Here is a 13,839-nt window from a genome sequence, read left to right on the forward strand (position 1 = left end):
GCAGTCCTAACTTTTGAAAATAACCTCTCATCTTCCTCTCCTGTGCGCAACACTAAGAGTGGGAAACTCAACATTCGCTAGCAGGCACGCTGTGCAACAAACTGCACCAACACAGTTTGTGTGTTTGGTCATGTTTGTCAAGCTGTTTGAAAAGTTCCAGTGGAAAGGACTTGGCACCTAAAAAAAATCCATTTATGCTTGCTTGTCTTCAGTAGCTCCTATCTGGATGCTGAGTATCATAGCATGACTTAAACGTTGTTTTTTTTACATCTGCACCATAAACGCATCACTGGGAAGAGAAGGCCAAATGAATGCACTGAAGATGTAAGCAGCCCGTGGGCTAACAATATTTTCTTATTACTGTGCAAGTGTTTCCATACCGCCGCGGGAAGCAACAAGAGTCTGCAGCACAAGTAAGAACTGGTCCATTTGACAGTCATTCGCATTATTAACCTGTCTACAAGATTCTATTGCTCACTAATTGAAGGGGCCAGAATGCCATTCTGGATCATTTCAGCCCAGTTTAACACTTGTTTATAATTGCAATGGGATTAAAAAGTCCCAAACACACTTATGTCTCAATCATGTCTAATACTCAGTACCCCAGAACTGCTAAACACAAACTAGCTGGAAAGCTGTCTTAAGTGAAGGGTAAAGTGACCTTAAACAGCTTGAATCAGACCGTTGATGAGTCGAATGAAAATTAGATAAATAAGCTACTAATGCTGTCCAGGTAGAAGCGTGTAGTTGTAAATGAGCATTTAGTACACATCAGCTGTTTGCTGCAGTTAGATAACTTGGTCATTTGAGATCAATAGCAAGAATCTCCACTCAAACCACTGAATAACGCCAATGATTTTAATTGTGTTCCACTTTAAACCAATGTGCGAGAGTTAAATATTAGAACTTTCTGTGTGGCTCTTATGCTGCTGATAAAAAAGGCTGTAAACTATTAAACCCAGAGTGTCCGGTTTGTATGTAAATGTGCACATAACATTTACAAATACAGTTAAAAGATTATCTAATTATTGGGGATGTTTTCAACTGATTTAGACTGGGTACACGAATGTTTTCTATTCACAGACGACAAAGAATACCAATCCCAGCTTTCTGCAGTGCTTAGATTGGTGGCACATCAAAGAAAAAGTTATGAACTGAGTGTAGAGCAAAAAAAAGAAAAAAGCAGAGCAAAATGTTGACAGAGGAATTTCTGAGTAGTGCAAAAAGGTTCAAAGGGCTTAGAGCCTCTGTCAGCTCTGTCACAGTATCTGACGGAAACCCCTCCGCACATATTCTGTGGAAGTCCTTCGACGCTCTGGAGCTTTGTTTGAAAGCTGCTGAGTTTTCCCACCTGGGACTGGAAAACCAGAGACTGTATTAGTGAATCGAATGAACGAATGTGTGTATTAGAGAGAGAGGAGAAGGTGGCGTGTACAAGTAAAGCAAAACACGAGCACGCACAAGCAAGGTAATAAATAAATGGACCGGCGCTGAGTAGATGCAGCCAGATCTCCCATTTGATTGGTAGTAATGAGAGAATGCTCTTCTTAACTGCCGGTGTCTGCGGTGCATCAGTCAGCACATAAAAGCGACAGCACACAGGAAGAGGCCATGTTTCATTCATTGTCTGATATTCTAATGTCTGCTTGGGCAACTCTCTGAACTCAGCACTTCTCATTAAAAATAAAAAAATAAATAAAGGCGTCTATCAGCTGGCAGTTTAATACTGTGGAAAATCTGTTAGACAAAAGCTGTGTGGAAGTGACCACGCAGGAGTGTGGAAACAGCATTTAAAAACAGCAGTAGTGGATCTGCGCTTGTTTTGCCTCAAAGGGAAAACCCAGATGGGTAGAGCTGAAGCAGAGGGAAAAAAACATGTTGAATATTCATAGCTACCTCTTTTCCCACATCACCTGAAAGCAACATGATTATCAAGCAGGAAAGATGCGTTTGGCTCGCATTAATCATCAAAGAAAATGATGGTGCATATGTCATAAATTTCTTTTGCACTTTTAATTTCCAGTCCTGTTCAGTCAGAGCTGGAAAGCACTAACTCAGCTAATAGTGCACCTGCTGGAGGGTCGCCACAAAGCAGGAGGCTCTTTTTTTTTAATGTAAAAGGCTTTATTATTCAGACCAGAAAGTAAATGAGCAAAGCATAGCAGTGTTCAGAAAATAAAACACTGATTGGATTAAGTCAGACTACAGGTGTCACTCGCCTCTGTCAGTGCGCCACAGGGCAGCTGTGGCTACAATGTAGCTTGCTATCACCAGTGTGTGAATGTGTGTGTGAATGGGTGAATGACTGAATGTAGTGTAAAGCACTTTGGGGTCCTTAGGAACTAAGTAAAGCGCTATACAAATGCAGGCCATTTACCGTTTACAGGTGTTCACGGCGCCAAAAACTTGAAGGTTATCAGAAACGAACACGTGTAACAGCAGCAAGTAGTCGAGTCAAAAGTTCTCCAACTAAACTAAACAACCGACTCTATAAAGGAAGATTCTAACCTACATGTTTCAGGGTTCAACTTTTTATTTGCTCTGCGTGGCGTTTTGAAACCAAAAACTCTGATGTTATAATGACAATAACCGAGGCAATTCAATATTAATAGAAACCATTTTCCTAAAATGTAACTGCAGGTCACTCTGGTGACCCGTGTGCCCTATCTCTTGCCTAATGACAGCTGGGAAAGGTTTCAAGCAGTTGAGGAATTGGTTGGATGGTTTGATGGATGGAGGTCATAATAACAGCTTGCATTAATGACTCATTCAGTTGGATTCCAGGGAAGGAAATTAGAGGCAATTTTTAAAAAAAACAAAACAGATAAACTGTAGAGTTATTTGGGCCAATAGACCCTGGCAGTAAATCCTAAAACAGATTTACAATGAAACAAAGAGCCCTTTTGAAATGTTTAAATGTTGCATTTACAATGCAGCACACAGTCATAAATGATCAAGGATTGTCAAGCTAATTTAATATTTGTGAATGATGCAAAATATAGTTTAAAAGCAAACATTTTCCCTCAAACGCATTCTCGCCCATGTAGGCCAATGTGATCAGTGAGCTGACGCTTTAGACTGGCCTTACCCCAGAATGCTGAAGTCCTGGAGTCCCAGATTTTTACTCATAACATGGCGTACGGATTTTCTTCACCATCAGTTACAGTGAAATATGCTGTGTTAGGCAAAAGACACCTGCTGCAGACAGATTATCTACAGGCACAGCACCGATGATGAGGCTGATGATGATTACTGTTTTGAGTGCATGAATCCTTTCAAGTAAGCACACAATATTTAGTCATATAGCACTTCACAGACAAGAGTCAAAGAGTGCTTTACAGTTTGCAGTGTTTTAAAGGTTAGAGTCACTAAAAATGTCTGGTATCATTACCATCTTGAGGGTTGTTTTTGGCAGTTTTCCCTTTGGGAATATTCTTCAAAAATACTTAGCATATCTCACGGCTCTTTATTTTTGCCCATTTATATACTATAATCGAACCCACAGAGGCTGATGCTCCAGAAAACTTAACAAGCCAAATTTATTGCTTTTTAATTAGCACAACAGTTTTCAGTTGTGCAATCATGATCAATTTGGTCTTTCACGTGATCAAATAGCATTAGGGAACCCAATGTGTCACTGAAAAAAAGGAGTGATGGCTGTTTCTAGGCCTACACAGATTAAACCATTCAGTCATTAAACCATTAATGATTTTATAATGATTGATTACATCTGTCTGTTTTCTTAGCCACTCACTCAATCCAGGGTTGTTGGGGGTGGCTGGAGCGTGTCCCAGCTGTCTCTGGGCAAGACCCAGGGTATGTCCCAGTCAGGTTGCTAGTCCATCACAGGGCCAACACAGACACAAAGAAACCATTACAGCTGATGTAGCAGTTACATGGATGTCTTTGGATTGTGGGAGGAAGCACACGGAGAAAACCCATGGAAGCGCAGGGAGAGCATGGACGCTCCACACAGAAAGGCCCGACCAGCTGGCAGATTCAAACCCTTGCTGTGAGGCAACAGTGCGAACAACTGTTCCACTGTGTCATAATCATTATTTTCCATTCACAACAATTTTGGTCAATTTAATTTTAAATTAGAGAAAAAAAATATGCTTTTCTTTCAAAAATGAGGACATCTGAGAATGATCCCAAGCTTTCCAGCAGTAGTTTATGTTAAGATCAAAAGGGGGCTCTTCAAAACTCTTCAAATGGCTACAAAGGATATTTGTTCAGCTTTATTTATATCTCAGATTTTAGTTGGACGATAAGGTCGAGAACTTAATACATCTTCAAATTGTCTCTAAGGTTGTGGATTTTAGCTGTATGGTTATGCATCTGAAAACTACTAAAACAAACAAAAAGAAGAATTAACAAATTAATTGCAAGAGTCATCTTTAAATAAAATTGTAAAATCCAGCTATGCTTTGCTTTATTAAGTCTGAGATAGAAGCAGAGATTGTACATAAAAAGAAATCCACCATAGTTTCACTGAGTAGGAAGTCCCATGGTGAAGCCTCCAGCAGAATTTATGGTACCACATTAGTCTATGTAGTTTTTGGCTCCCAGAGTGATGCCTGTGTGCAGAACTTAATCTGCCATTGATAATGTTTTGCGTTGGTAGAATGCTAACTGGTTGAAGAAGTGCTTGAACAGGAAAGGGAGTGACAGCGCACACCTTCATGAGGAAGAAGTGCAAAATGATAATAACGATCAACATATTACACTGGCTATAGTGAAGAGCTGTCATTATTATTAATACAGTTTCACGATAGAGAAAATCTGTTCTTTCGTGACTTTTATTCTGGCTGCGGCAAGAGCTAAATTGAAAGGCCAACAACAGAACAACAAGTTTTTTTGCAGTTGCATTGAATGTTAGATAGAAAGCACTTAGGCATAGAAAAGAGTGCCTTTATGAATAACATGCTTTGAGTGCTCTAGTAGAGTAGAAAAGTAATGTAATGTGAGAACCAGTCCATTTACCAATCACCTAAGTCACCTACAGATAGCTATTAAAAGGAATGCAGATGTGCAACACTAACATAGGCTTCTGTTTTAGACCCAAATCTTGCACTCGTTTATCTACTGAAAATCAGAGCTCTGATCTGAATAGTTGATCAGCTGTAATTTAGATACGATTTAGATGTATTTTAGGTCTAAATAAAGGTCCAACGCTGATAATGAAAAATCGACAGAGTCAAAGACACTCCATTCATAATGTTAGAACCATACAGTTTCCTTTTTAATGCAAAATGTTATCTGCTCAGATCAAAACGTGGAGTGAATAATGAATAAGATTAGTCATCGTTTCAGAGTACTTTTTGCAACTTTGTCAGTGAACATGATGTGTAAGTGCAAATATATACTTTGCTTGACTTTGACTTTTAACCACTTTATGGCTCTTTTATGGATCTCAACCTAAAAATGGCTGCTTCGGTGATTAGGTGTCCATTTCATCTAGCGAAAGCTAGATTGTGTTATCTCTTAGGAAGCTTTAACCCCTGACAAGGAATTAAAAGTTGAAATGCGCTTGTACTCTGTGACATGGAAACTTTTGACATCTGAGTCTTGATTGTCTTCTCCTTCCTCCTCCACCTCCTCACTGAACAGGCTAATTAACTGCTCTCCCACTGCCTCATCTTTCTCAGTGAAGCTTAAGAGCTTGATAGACAGTCAGAGAAAAGAGAATTCGTCAGTGTTCCACCACAAAAGGCTGTCAAAAAGAGAGAAAAAGAGATGTACAAGTTCTGGCCATGTTCATCTTCTTCTTCACTTTAATTGCACCATCGTACAGAATCCAAAGTTTTCACAGACAGATCTATAAAAATCCCTGAGTAGTATATCCCAAGAGGATTTAACGTGTCTTCTCTGAGGTGGTATCCATCTATTTGGGGGAGCTTTTGAACAAGAAAGCTGGTTTTACTGGCCTTTAGAGAGCTATAGATGAATAGATGAATTTCCTAACGTGGAGCAATCCAGACTGTAACGGCAATAATCGGTTCTCTCTTGACCTTCTCATAAGATTTGCTCTTCCCTCTTTCTAAGCAAAGAGTAGGGAAAGAAGAAATTATTGCATTAATTTAAAAAGACAGTGAAATGATCACACTGAGGGTAGACACATTATCTGCAGAATATTTGTGTAATAATGTAGTTATTTCCTTTTTTTCCTAGTGCCTCCATTTATTGGTATACGTTTTCTGCATAATCCATCATACAAAATGTAATCAAATGGAAAAGTCTCTTTTTAAAACTTGTTTTATCAGCTTTAATCTTTCAACTTTATGCATCAAGCAAAAATTTAATTATATGCAACATTCTCTGACTTGAATAAATTAGTTTAACATTTAAACCTATTTTCTGCACATTCCAGCACATAAAATAAAATGTTTTTTGTGTTTACACTCACTCTTTCAAATAGATGCAAGTAAAACACCGCAGAAAATAAATAAAGTCAAAGACTCAGCGGTCCTGTTGCTCTATTTTCACCTGTAAAGCAGGACTGCGGTAGGCGGAGGTTTACCCTGGTGCAGGTGTGCCGCGGTCAGTTGAAGAATCCACGAGTTTCTTTGTGAATTTCCCATTATGTCATAGTGCACTCGGTGCTTGCTTGGAAGTTTAGGGGTTATTTTCGCAGTAAAAAGAAGTTTTCTTCCCACGCACGATGGACGCTAATGTTTTTGTCACTTTTTATGGAATCAAACTCAAAGTAAGGTCAGTACTTCCACGCTTTAAACGCTGCACGCTCATACTCTCTCCCACAATCGATATATGATCCACTGTTGATCTGCACACAGCTGTTGTCACTAACGGCGCACTCACTTACGTCACTGTCGTGAGACATTCTCGCAAAAAAATCACGGTTTTAGTAATCTAATACGGTTCTGCCCAAATAGCAAAATCACATTAAATTAATGTTGTTTTTTTCATCCAAATCATCATTATGGTCAAGATTGAAATCTCAATGCTAAATAAATATCAAATCAAAGTTAAAATATTGATGAAACCTGACAGTGTAATAGTAATGCCATAGGAAAAATATTGATTCAAAGTTGTCCTGTTATAATTAGCTACTGAAAAGACTTTGATCTATAGTTGACCAGATTATACTGACAGGAGATGGATTTGTAGTTGACAGGAAAATTGTATTGAAATGTCATCAATTTATAGTCGAAAACTTGATTCCCAAAAAGTTGATTCTGCTTATCTGGACGCAGCGTTTTCAGTAAAAGAAACTTTTAGTTACTTCTTCTTGGTCACAAATGACATAATTCCACTTAATGTAAGTGAGAATCCAAGAATTTCCACACTTTTGGAAGCAAAGCCATGGAAACTGTATTCCATTTCCATTGCATTCATATTTTACTCACTTATCCCTGTCAAGGTTGTGAAGACATCACACCAAATAATTGTAATGCATGTGAAGTCTTGCTTTTCACAGACGCTGGCAAGAGTTTATCTATTGAGAATGGTAGATATTATTGCTTTAAAATAGCTGGCAGTCATCATTTCCAAACTAGTCATCCAGCCCACACAGATATTTTTTTCTTTACATAAAGATATGTCTGATAAACTGATTACAGACCATGCTTTTTTTCACCTATCTTTTATATTTCTTTCTCTGGCGGCAAATAGTTTAACATAACATGTTAATAAGCACTTACCAGGCCTGCTCAGATTGTGGATTGGGCCAGTCCAAGCGGCACATGCGGCCCACAGTACCATTATGCCTTGGGAAAGACTTGAGAGTGCTAAACACCGGATAGGGCACCATGATTAACAATGACACCACCCAGGTAGCAGCGATGACGCGATAGGCGTGAGATCGAGTCTGCCATGCACGGGATTTCAGTGGGTTACAGATGGCACTGTATCTTTCGATAGCAATGGCCACCAGGCTGAAGGTGGAGATGCTGACGGAGACTCCTGGAAGAGAAAATAAATGAGACTAAGAAAACATTTGCAAAGCCAGTCGACTCACTTCTTATACACAAAGAGACACATTGTTGCAAAATTTACATTCTACGTTCGTACTTCTCAATAGATAAATCATTTGGTTATCCTTCAGTTTGGACTCTCCACAAGATTCTCCGGGTGCCACCCTGAGATACCGAAAAACATCTGAACTGAACTAAAAGCATAAAGTGAAAAAGAAGGCAGACATATTTGTTCATTCATTTGACTGAAAACATGCTTTACTCCTGACTTTTAAGTGGCACACCTGGCAAAATCGCTCTACATCATGTTAAAATTGCATTTAACATTTTGTATTGTGCTGCTTAATTGGATCCCCTGTGTCCACAAGAGGAAAACATGAGAAAGAGAATATTACCTGAATTATTTTTATGACATAACCCATCCCCTTGGAATATCTCACAAAATGTGCCATCACTTTTACTCAGTATAACAAATATCAACCTGTTGACAAGAAACATGTCTATGTACTAATGGCACATTTTGGAAATAGAGCAGTACTAAGCACATACATTTAAGTCTAATATTTGCTCATCTTTTAGTTAACACTAACAAACAAATTGTTTGTTTAAACATGTCATAAGCAGCCGTGACTATTTACAGAGGAGAAAAGTATGTGAAAGAACACACCCTTGCAATACAAGAGCCTCCTAGTTCAAAGTCAAATAAATGTCAGGCTGCTCCATCAACAGTAGCAATGTGGCCCTGTTTTCTCTGGACCAAAACTGACTGATGGCAACAGTTCAGCCACAGATCCAACAGGATACTTTTCAATGCTGTAACTAAGTGCCAAACATCGCCCAGATTAGGTTTAAAGTCTCTGCTATCTGGATATCAGTCAGACTAGAAAGCCAATTTAACTTGTGGGCTTTAAGCACCCTTTTAGAAATGTGAATGCACTATGCACTTTAGACGTGAAGCATACAGAGCATAATTTATGTGATAACAATGTTACCAGTGATGCCATCTTCACTGCCTGGAGAGTGACATCGCTACCCAGACTGCATTCCAATGTAAGCAAGAACTTTAGCTTAGGAATGAAAGGACCTTTACAAGTCTAACAGGTTTTTGGTATGAGTTTTAAATAGCTGGTGTTAAAATCCAGGTTATGGTCACATTTTGTTTTAGACACATGGGAAACAGCAAAAAAGGCTAAAGGATGTTACATTTCAATTAAGTCTTGTAACGAGTGAAAATCAGCTAAACTCAAACTTTACCACAAAGCCTAACCCAGGTCACCAGAGACCTGGTGGATGTTTAGAGTTTACAATTCATTTCAACTTTATTTATACAATGCCTAATCACAACAACAGTTGCCTCAAGGTGCCTTAAATTGTAAGGTAGACCCTATAACACAACAAAGAAAGGGAGGCGACCCCCACGTGGGGGTGGGCGGGAGGCCTCCCATATTCAACGTGCTGGGACATGATGAGTTTGTTGTTGTTGTTGTGTGTATGTGTGGCTGGCAGCTGAAAAGCTGCAACTGGGGAAAAAAAGTGTGTCAAAAGTGTGAACTATGTGGTCGGGTCCGTCCTTACTCCCACAGACACAAACCAAGGCCAAGTTGAATTTGCAATAATCAGCTGAGGGGGAATGAAATAACTTGTTGTGTGTCTGTGCTCGAATTGTGAGTCCAGATGAGGCAAAAAGCACACGCACATACCTGTGTGTCACAAGCAGGAATAAATTCCCTGCGCTGAACCTCTGTTGCTATGAGAGGCAGCAACCTCAATCCTCCATTTCTTTGTCACGCAGCATATTAATCCCCATTCATTGTTCCTCCAGGACGGAAGAACATATCCTGCCTAAACCAGGGCTTTACGTTATCACTCATGGGAGGAAGTCATTCTGCATTCTCCTGTGAGCACGGTGCAACTCAATTTACAGGAACAATACTAAGCTTTTGAGTGGTGGTCAGAAACTGTTTCCCTTCATCCTTTGGTGCAGGCTTTTCCTGCAAACCTGTGATTAAAAAAACCAAAACTGTGTTCCTTTCTATTGTGATAAGCTTTTCTATCTTATCAAAGGTAAAAGATTAAGGATGTAAGTATATATTGAGTGAAAAACGCAAGGATTGAAACCCCCAGAGAAAAAAAAAGGGGAAACAGCAAGGATAGTTGGTGTTGGATTTGATGTGGATCTGATGGGAGCAGGGAGGAGCTGTATCTTATTCCTGCGCCACCAGAACAAAGGAGCTGACTGGCAAAGATATTCAACAACAAAGAGAACATCAGCTGCACAAAAAGACGTCTGAATGCCTTTTCTGTTCCATGAGCTGTAGAAAAAACAGTATTTCAGTTCTTTGCAAGACGGGTAACCTTTTGATTGCTGCTTCACTTGCATGAAACCTGAAGGGATAACAAAGCTGCCCCTTGATAATCAGGCAATCATTAGTCCAACCAAATCAGTAAACCCAGTGCAGTAAAAAGTATTTTCCTCTCCTTGATTTCCTAGTTTCTTGGTATATTTGTCAGATCATCAAACAAATTTTAACTCTAGACAAAGATATTCTGAGTAAGTACAAAATGCATTTTTTAAATATTATTGTAGGGTCTTTGCCTAACAGTATAAAGCACCTTGAGTTGACTGTTGCTGTGTGAAAAAGTACTTGCCTTCTAAACCTAATAGCTAGTTTTGCCACCCTTTACCGCAATAACTGCAACATGAGTCCTTCACATCGTTGTGGAGGAATTTTGGCCCACTCATCTTTGCAGAAGTCGAGCATTAAAGGCCAGTTGAAGGCCGTGGAGAAGCATAAGTCCGGTCTTTGACTTGGCCTTGGACAGAAACCTTCCAAACCATCCAGCTTTTGTCTCGTCAATCCACAGAACAATTTCCCGAAAGTTGTAGGGATCATTAAGGTTTTATCTTTTTTCTTGTGTTCTTTTAAGTCAGCAGTGGTTTTCTCCTTAGAACCCTCCCATGGATGCCCAGTCTGCCCACTTTCCTTCTTATTGTTGAATCATGAACACTGAGCTTAATTACAGTCAGAATCAGAATACTTCATTACTTACTTCAGGGCCAAAGGTATAAGATAAAGTGGATATTTGAAAGAATACTCATCATGCAAAGCTCCTCTAGCAAAATGTAATCTTCCTTTTAATACTTGAACTTGATTTTTTATGACCCTCGAAAACTATATGAATAGTGAAATTATTATCCTAAATATGCAATGATTATTTGAATACTTTGGCTTAGCACGAGTGGGGGCATTCAGACTATAAGGTACTCCTCTCCCGTGGGGTGTGCAAAAATACCGCAGTGTAAGAAATGTGCGTTGCTTTGTAAAAACTGCAGTGCAGCTTGTTGATTTGGCCCATCGCTAATACTGTCAGACTCACATTATAACTGTAGAACATCTTCCTGCATCCTTAATTTTGTGTATGTCATGGTTTTTGTAACAAACTACACTTTTAGTTAGAAGTCCTGTTTTTTCTCGTTTTGTTTCTTTGATGGTTTTTCCCCTACTCTTTTATCTGTTTTATCTGTTGACTTTACTTGGTTCACCCTTTTAGTCTTGTTAGTTCTTGATTAGTTCTTCTTGTGGTTTTTTTACTTTTGCCTTCCTCTTTTGTTCTTTTTCCACCCTCATCAGTGTTTGAGTGAGTTCACCTGTTTTTATTGCCTCTCTCGGTCTATGGTGTGTATTTAGTGTGTCTCAGTTTCCTCAGTCTTGGTCTGTTTCCCATTCCTTTTGTCTCCACTTTGTTTAATTCTGGCTTGCACCTTTTGGTAGCTCTACTTCTCTTTTAGATTTCTTCAAGTTTTTTGTTTTTCCAAGCACGTTTGTATAAGACCTTCTGTTTAAATACACAATCTTTGATATTACTGGCAGCCTGTTGCCCTTTTGTCTGCTTTTGGGTGAGTCAGTGAGCTCATTCAACAGGGCCAGGAGCATTACAAAAAGAGTTGCTAACAGGCAATTTGATCCCAATTGTAATGGTGCCAGTTTACGAAAATATGTAGAAACTGCATATGCTGCACAATGTGCAAACATAATGTATGTTTACAGGGTACCCTGTATTGTGTCCATGGATTTTTTTTCTATTAATCAAGAAGAGCAGTATGACCTGTTACCAGAGTGCTAAATATGCTGTTACACTTTTTGTCAAAGAGACTCTGACTGTGCCAGCCTGTTTCCATGAAAGAATCCTGACTGCCATCATTGTTGTCCACTGTCCACTGCATGTCTACGCAGAAGGAGGTGGGTGGCACAGTCAGCACATGCAAATCTTAACACAGAGCACAGACACTGTAAGTCGTCTCACACTGTAAGTCTCTCACGCCCACATGTCTCTTTCAAGTGCTAAGCACAGACATGGAGAGAGATCAAATCGCACACAGGGGTTTTCTTTTGTTATTGCTTGAAGTCGGCGATGCTCAGCCACGGCACCGGCTTACACTGATTGCAGAGAAAGGGAACACGGAAAGGGAGGAATGTTGTTATGTTCATTCTTTCACCGCAAGGCAAAGAAGAGGTATAATCAAATAAACAATGCAATGATGGAGAAATGCAAGTGTTATTTATATAGCACATTCAATGGTGCATTAGAAAGCAAACAAACAGCAGGATTAAAAGAAAGGGCAGTAAAAATCATTTGAAGTCAAATGTATTAAGTTTGTATTATGTTGTGTGTGTTTGTGGATGTAAGTTATAAATGAACACATGGTTGGGGACCAAGCCAACAAACATGGAAGATGCAGGTTTTAGGAATGAATGACTGCAGCAGTGACACTTTCATATATAGCCTGTAAACTGCATGAGGACTTCTGAGGACATATTAATAAAGATAAGTAGGTTTATAGTCATTACTGAGGCCTGTAGAGTCACAAGTTCACATGAGTGATGTTTTTAAACCCTACACTTATAGTAACTGATGGCCGTGAGGCTCTGTAGATCCATACTGACAGGAAATGCACTTTCAGGTGATGTACAGCACTGATCCTTCAGTGATTTAAACTCATGACACTGTTACACAGACAGCACAAGGAAATTCAAACCAGACTAATGTGCTCTTAGTCGGAAAGTTTGGCCCTAATTCTTCAACCCTTTCAATATTTCAGAGAAAAAAATATCAGACCATCTGTTTTATTACAGCCACTAGAAGTCAACACTGAGATGAGATCAGCACCATCGATGGACCGATTTATGAAACCTCTAAAGAAAATTAAACTCCAACCAATACTGAAGGGGTTCCCCCACACTGGCCTCTGAGGTGTATTTTTCATTTAGCATTTTTCAGGTTTTTGACAGGACAAAGCTACCTACAGTGGCCCCCTCTTTCTTATTTTTAAAGTTCAGTCCCTCCTAACCAGGTAGAACTGCTTATATTGGTTTCGTAATAGCTGGCTTGTTAGCCAGGTTTTAGCTGTGCTCGGTATCATTCAGCCAGGCACCCTACTCCAGAGAGGATCTGTGCTATGAGTTGTAGAACCTGCAGCAAATAGCAAAATGGGTAAGCAGAGTTGGGGAGTAACGGAATACATGTACCGCCGTTACGTATTTAAAATACAAAATATGAGTAACTGTATTCCGTTACAGTTACAGTTTAAAAAGGTGGTATTTAGAATACAGTTACTTTGTTGAAATAAATGGCGGTCCTCTGTAATTTTGGTCATTCCACGCCGCGCATTGCGGCTCGAAACCCAAACAAAACACGCGAGAAGAGGCTGTAAAAAAGAAAAAAAAGCGTCCTGTTGGTGGCGTTAGTCAAACAATGGAGCCAGAGCCAGCCGGAGCCAGCCAACAGAGTCAGCAGTGCACGTTGGGCAGGAATGCATTTCAGAGTTGGAAGTTCCAACACCATTTCATATTCAAAGAAGAAAGGGATGGGCGGAATTTCACAGTGCAATGCAAACTCTGCTTGC

The 13,839-nt window shown here is 39.5% G+C and overlaps 1 protein-coding gene across 1 annotated transcript in view; it reads right to left on the bottom strand.

Annotated features, from left to right (window-relative positions):
- LOC146642451 (cholecystokinin receptor-like) overlaps window positions 1–13,839 on the bottom strand; it is a 70,032-nt gene that overhangs the window by 5,666 nt on the left and 50,527 nt on the right. Inside the window, exon 3 of the mRNA XM_085398363.1 lies at window positions 7,662–7,923. Coding sequence (XP_085254489.1) covers window positions 7,662–7,923 — 262 coding nt within the window. The remainder of the gene's footprint in view (window positions 1–7,661; window positions 7,924–13,839) is intronic.

Source organism: Rhamphochromis longiceps, linkage group LG23 (assembly GCF_057381845.1).
Source record: "Rhamphochromis longiceps isolate RC_006_pf linkage group LG23, R_longiceps_female_GT1.1, whole genome shotgun sequence".
Classification (NCBI taxonomy): domain Eukaryota; kingdom Metazoa; phylum Chordata; class Actinopteri; order Cichliformes; family Cichlidae; genus Rhamphochromis; species Rhamphochromis longiceps.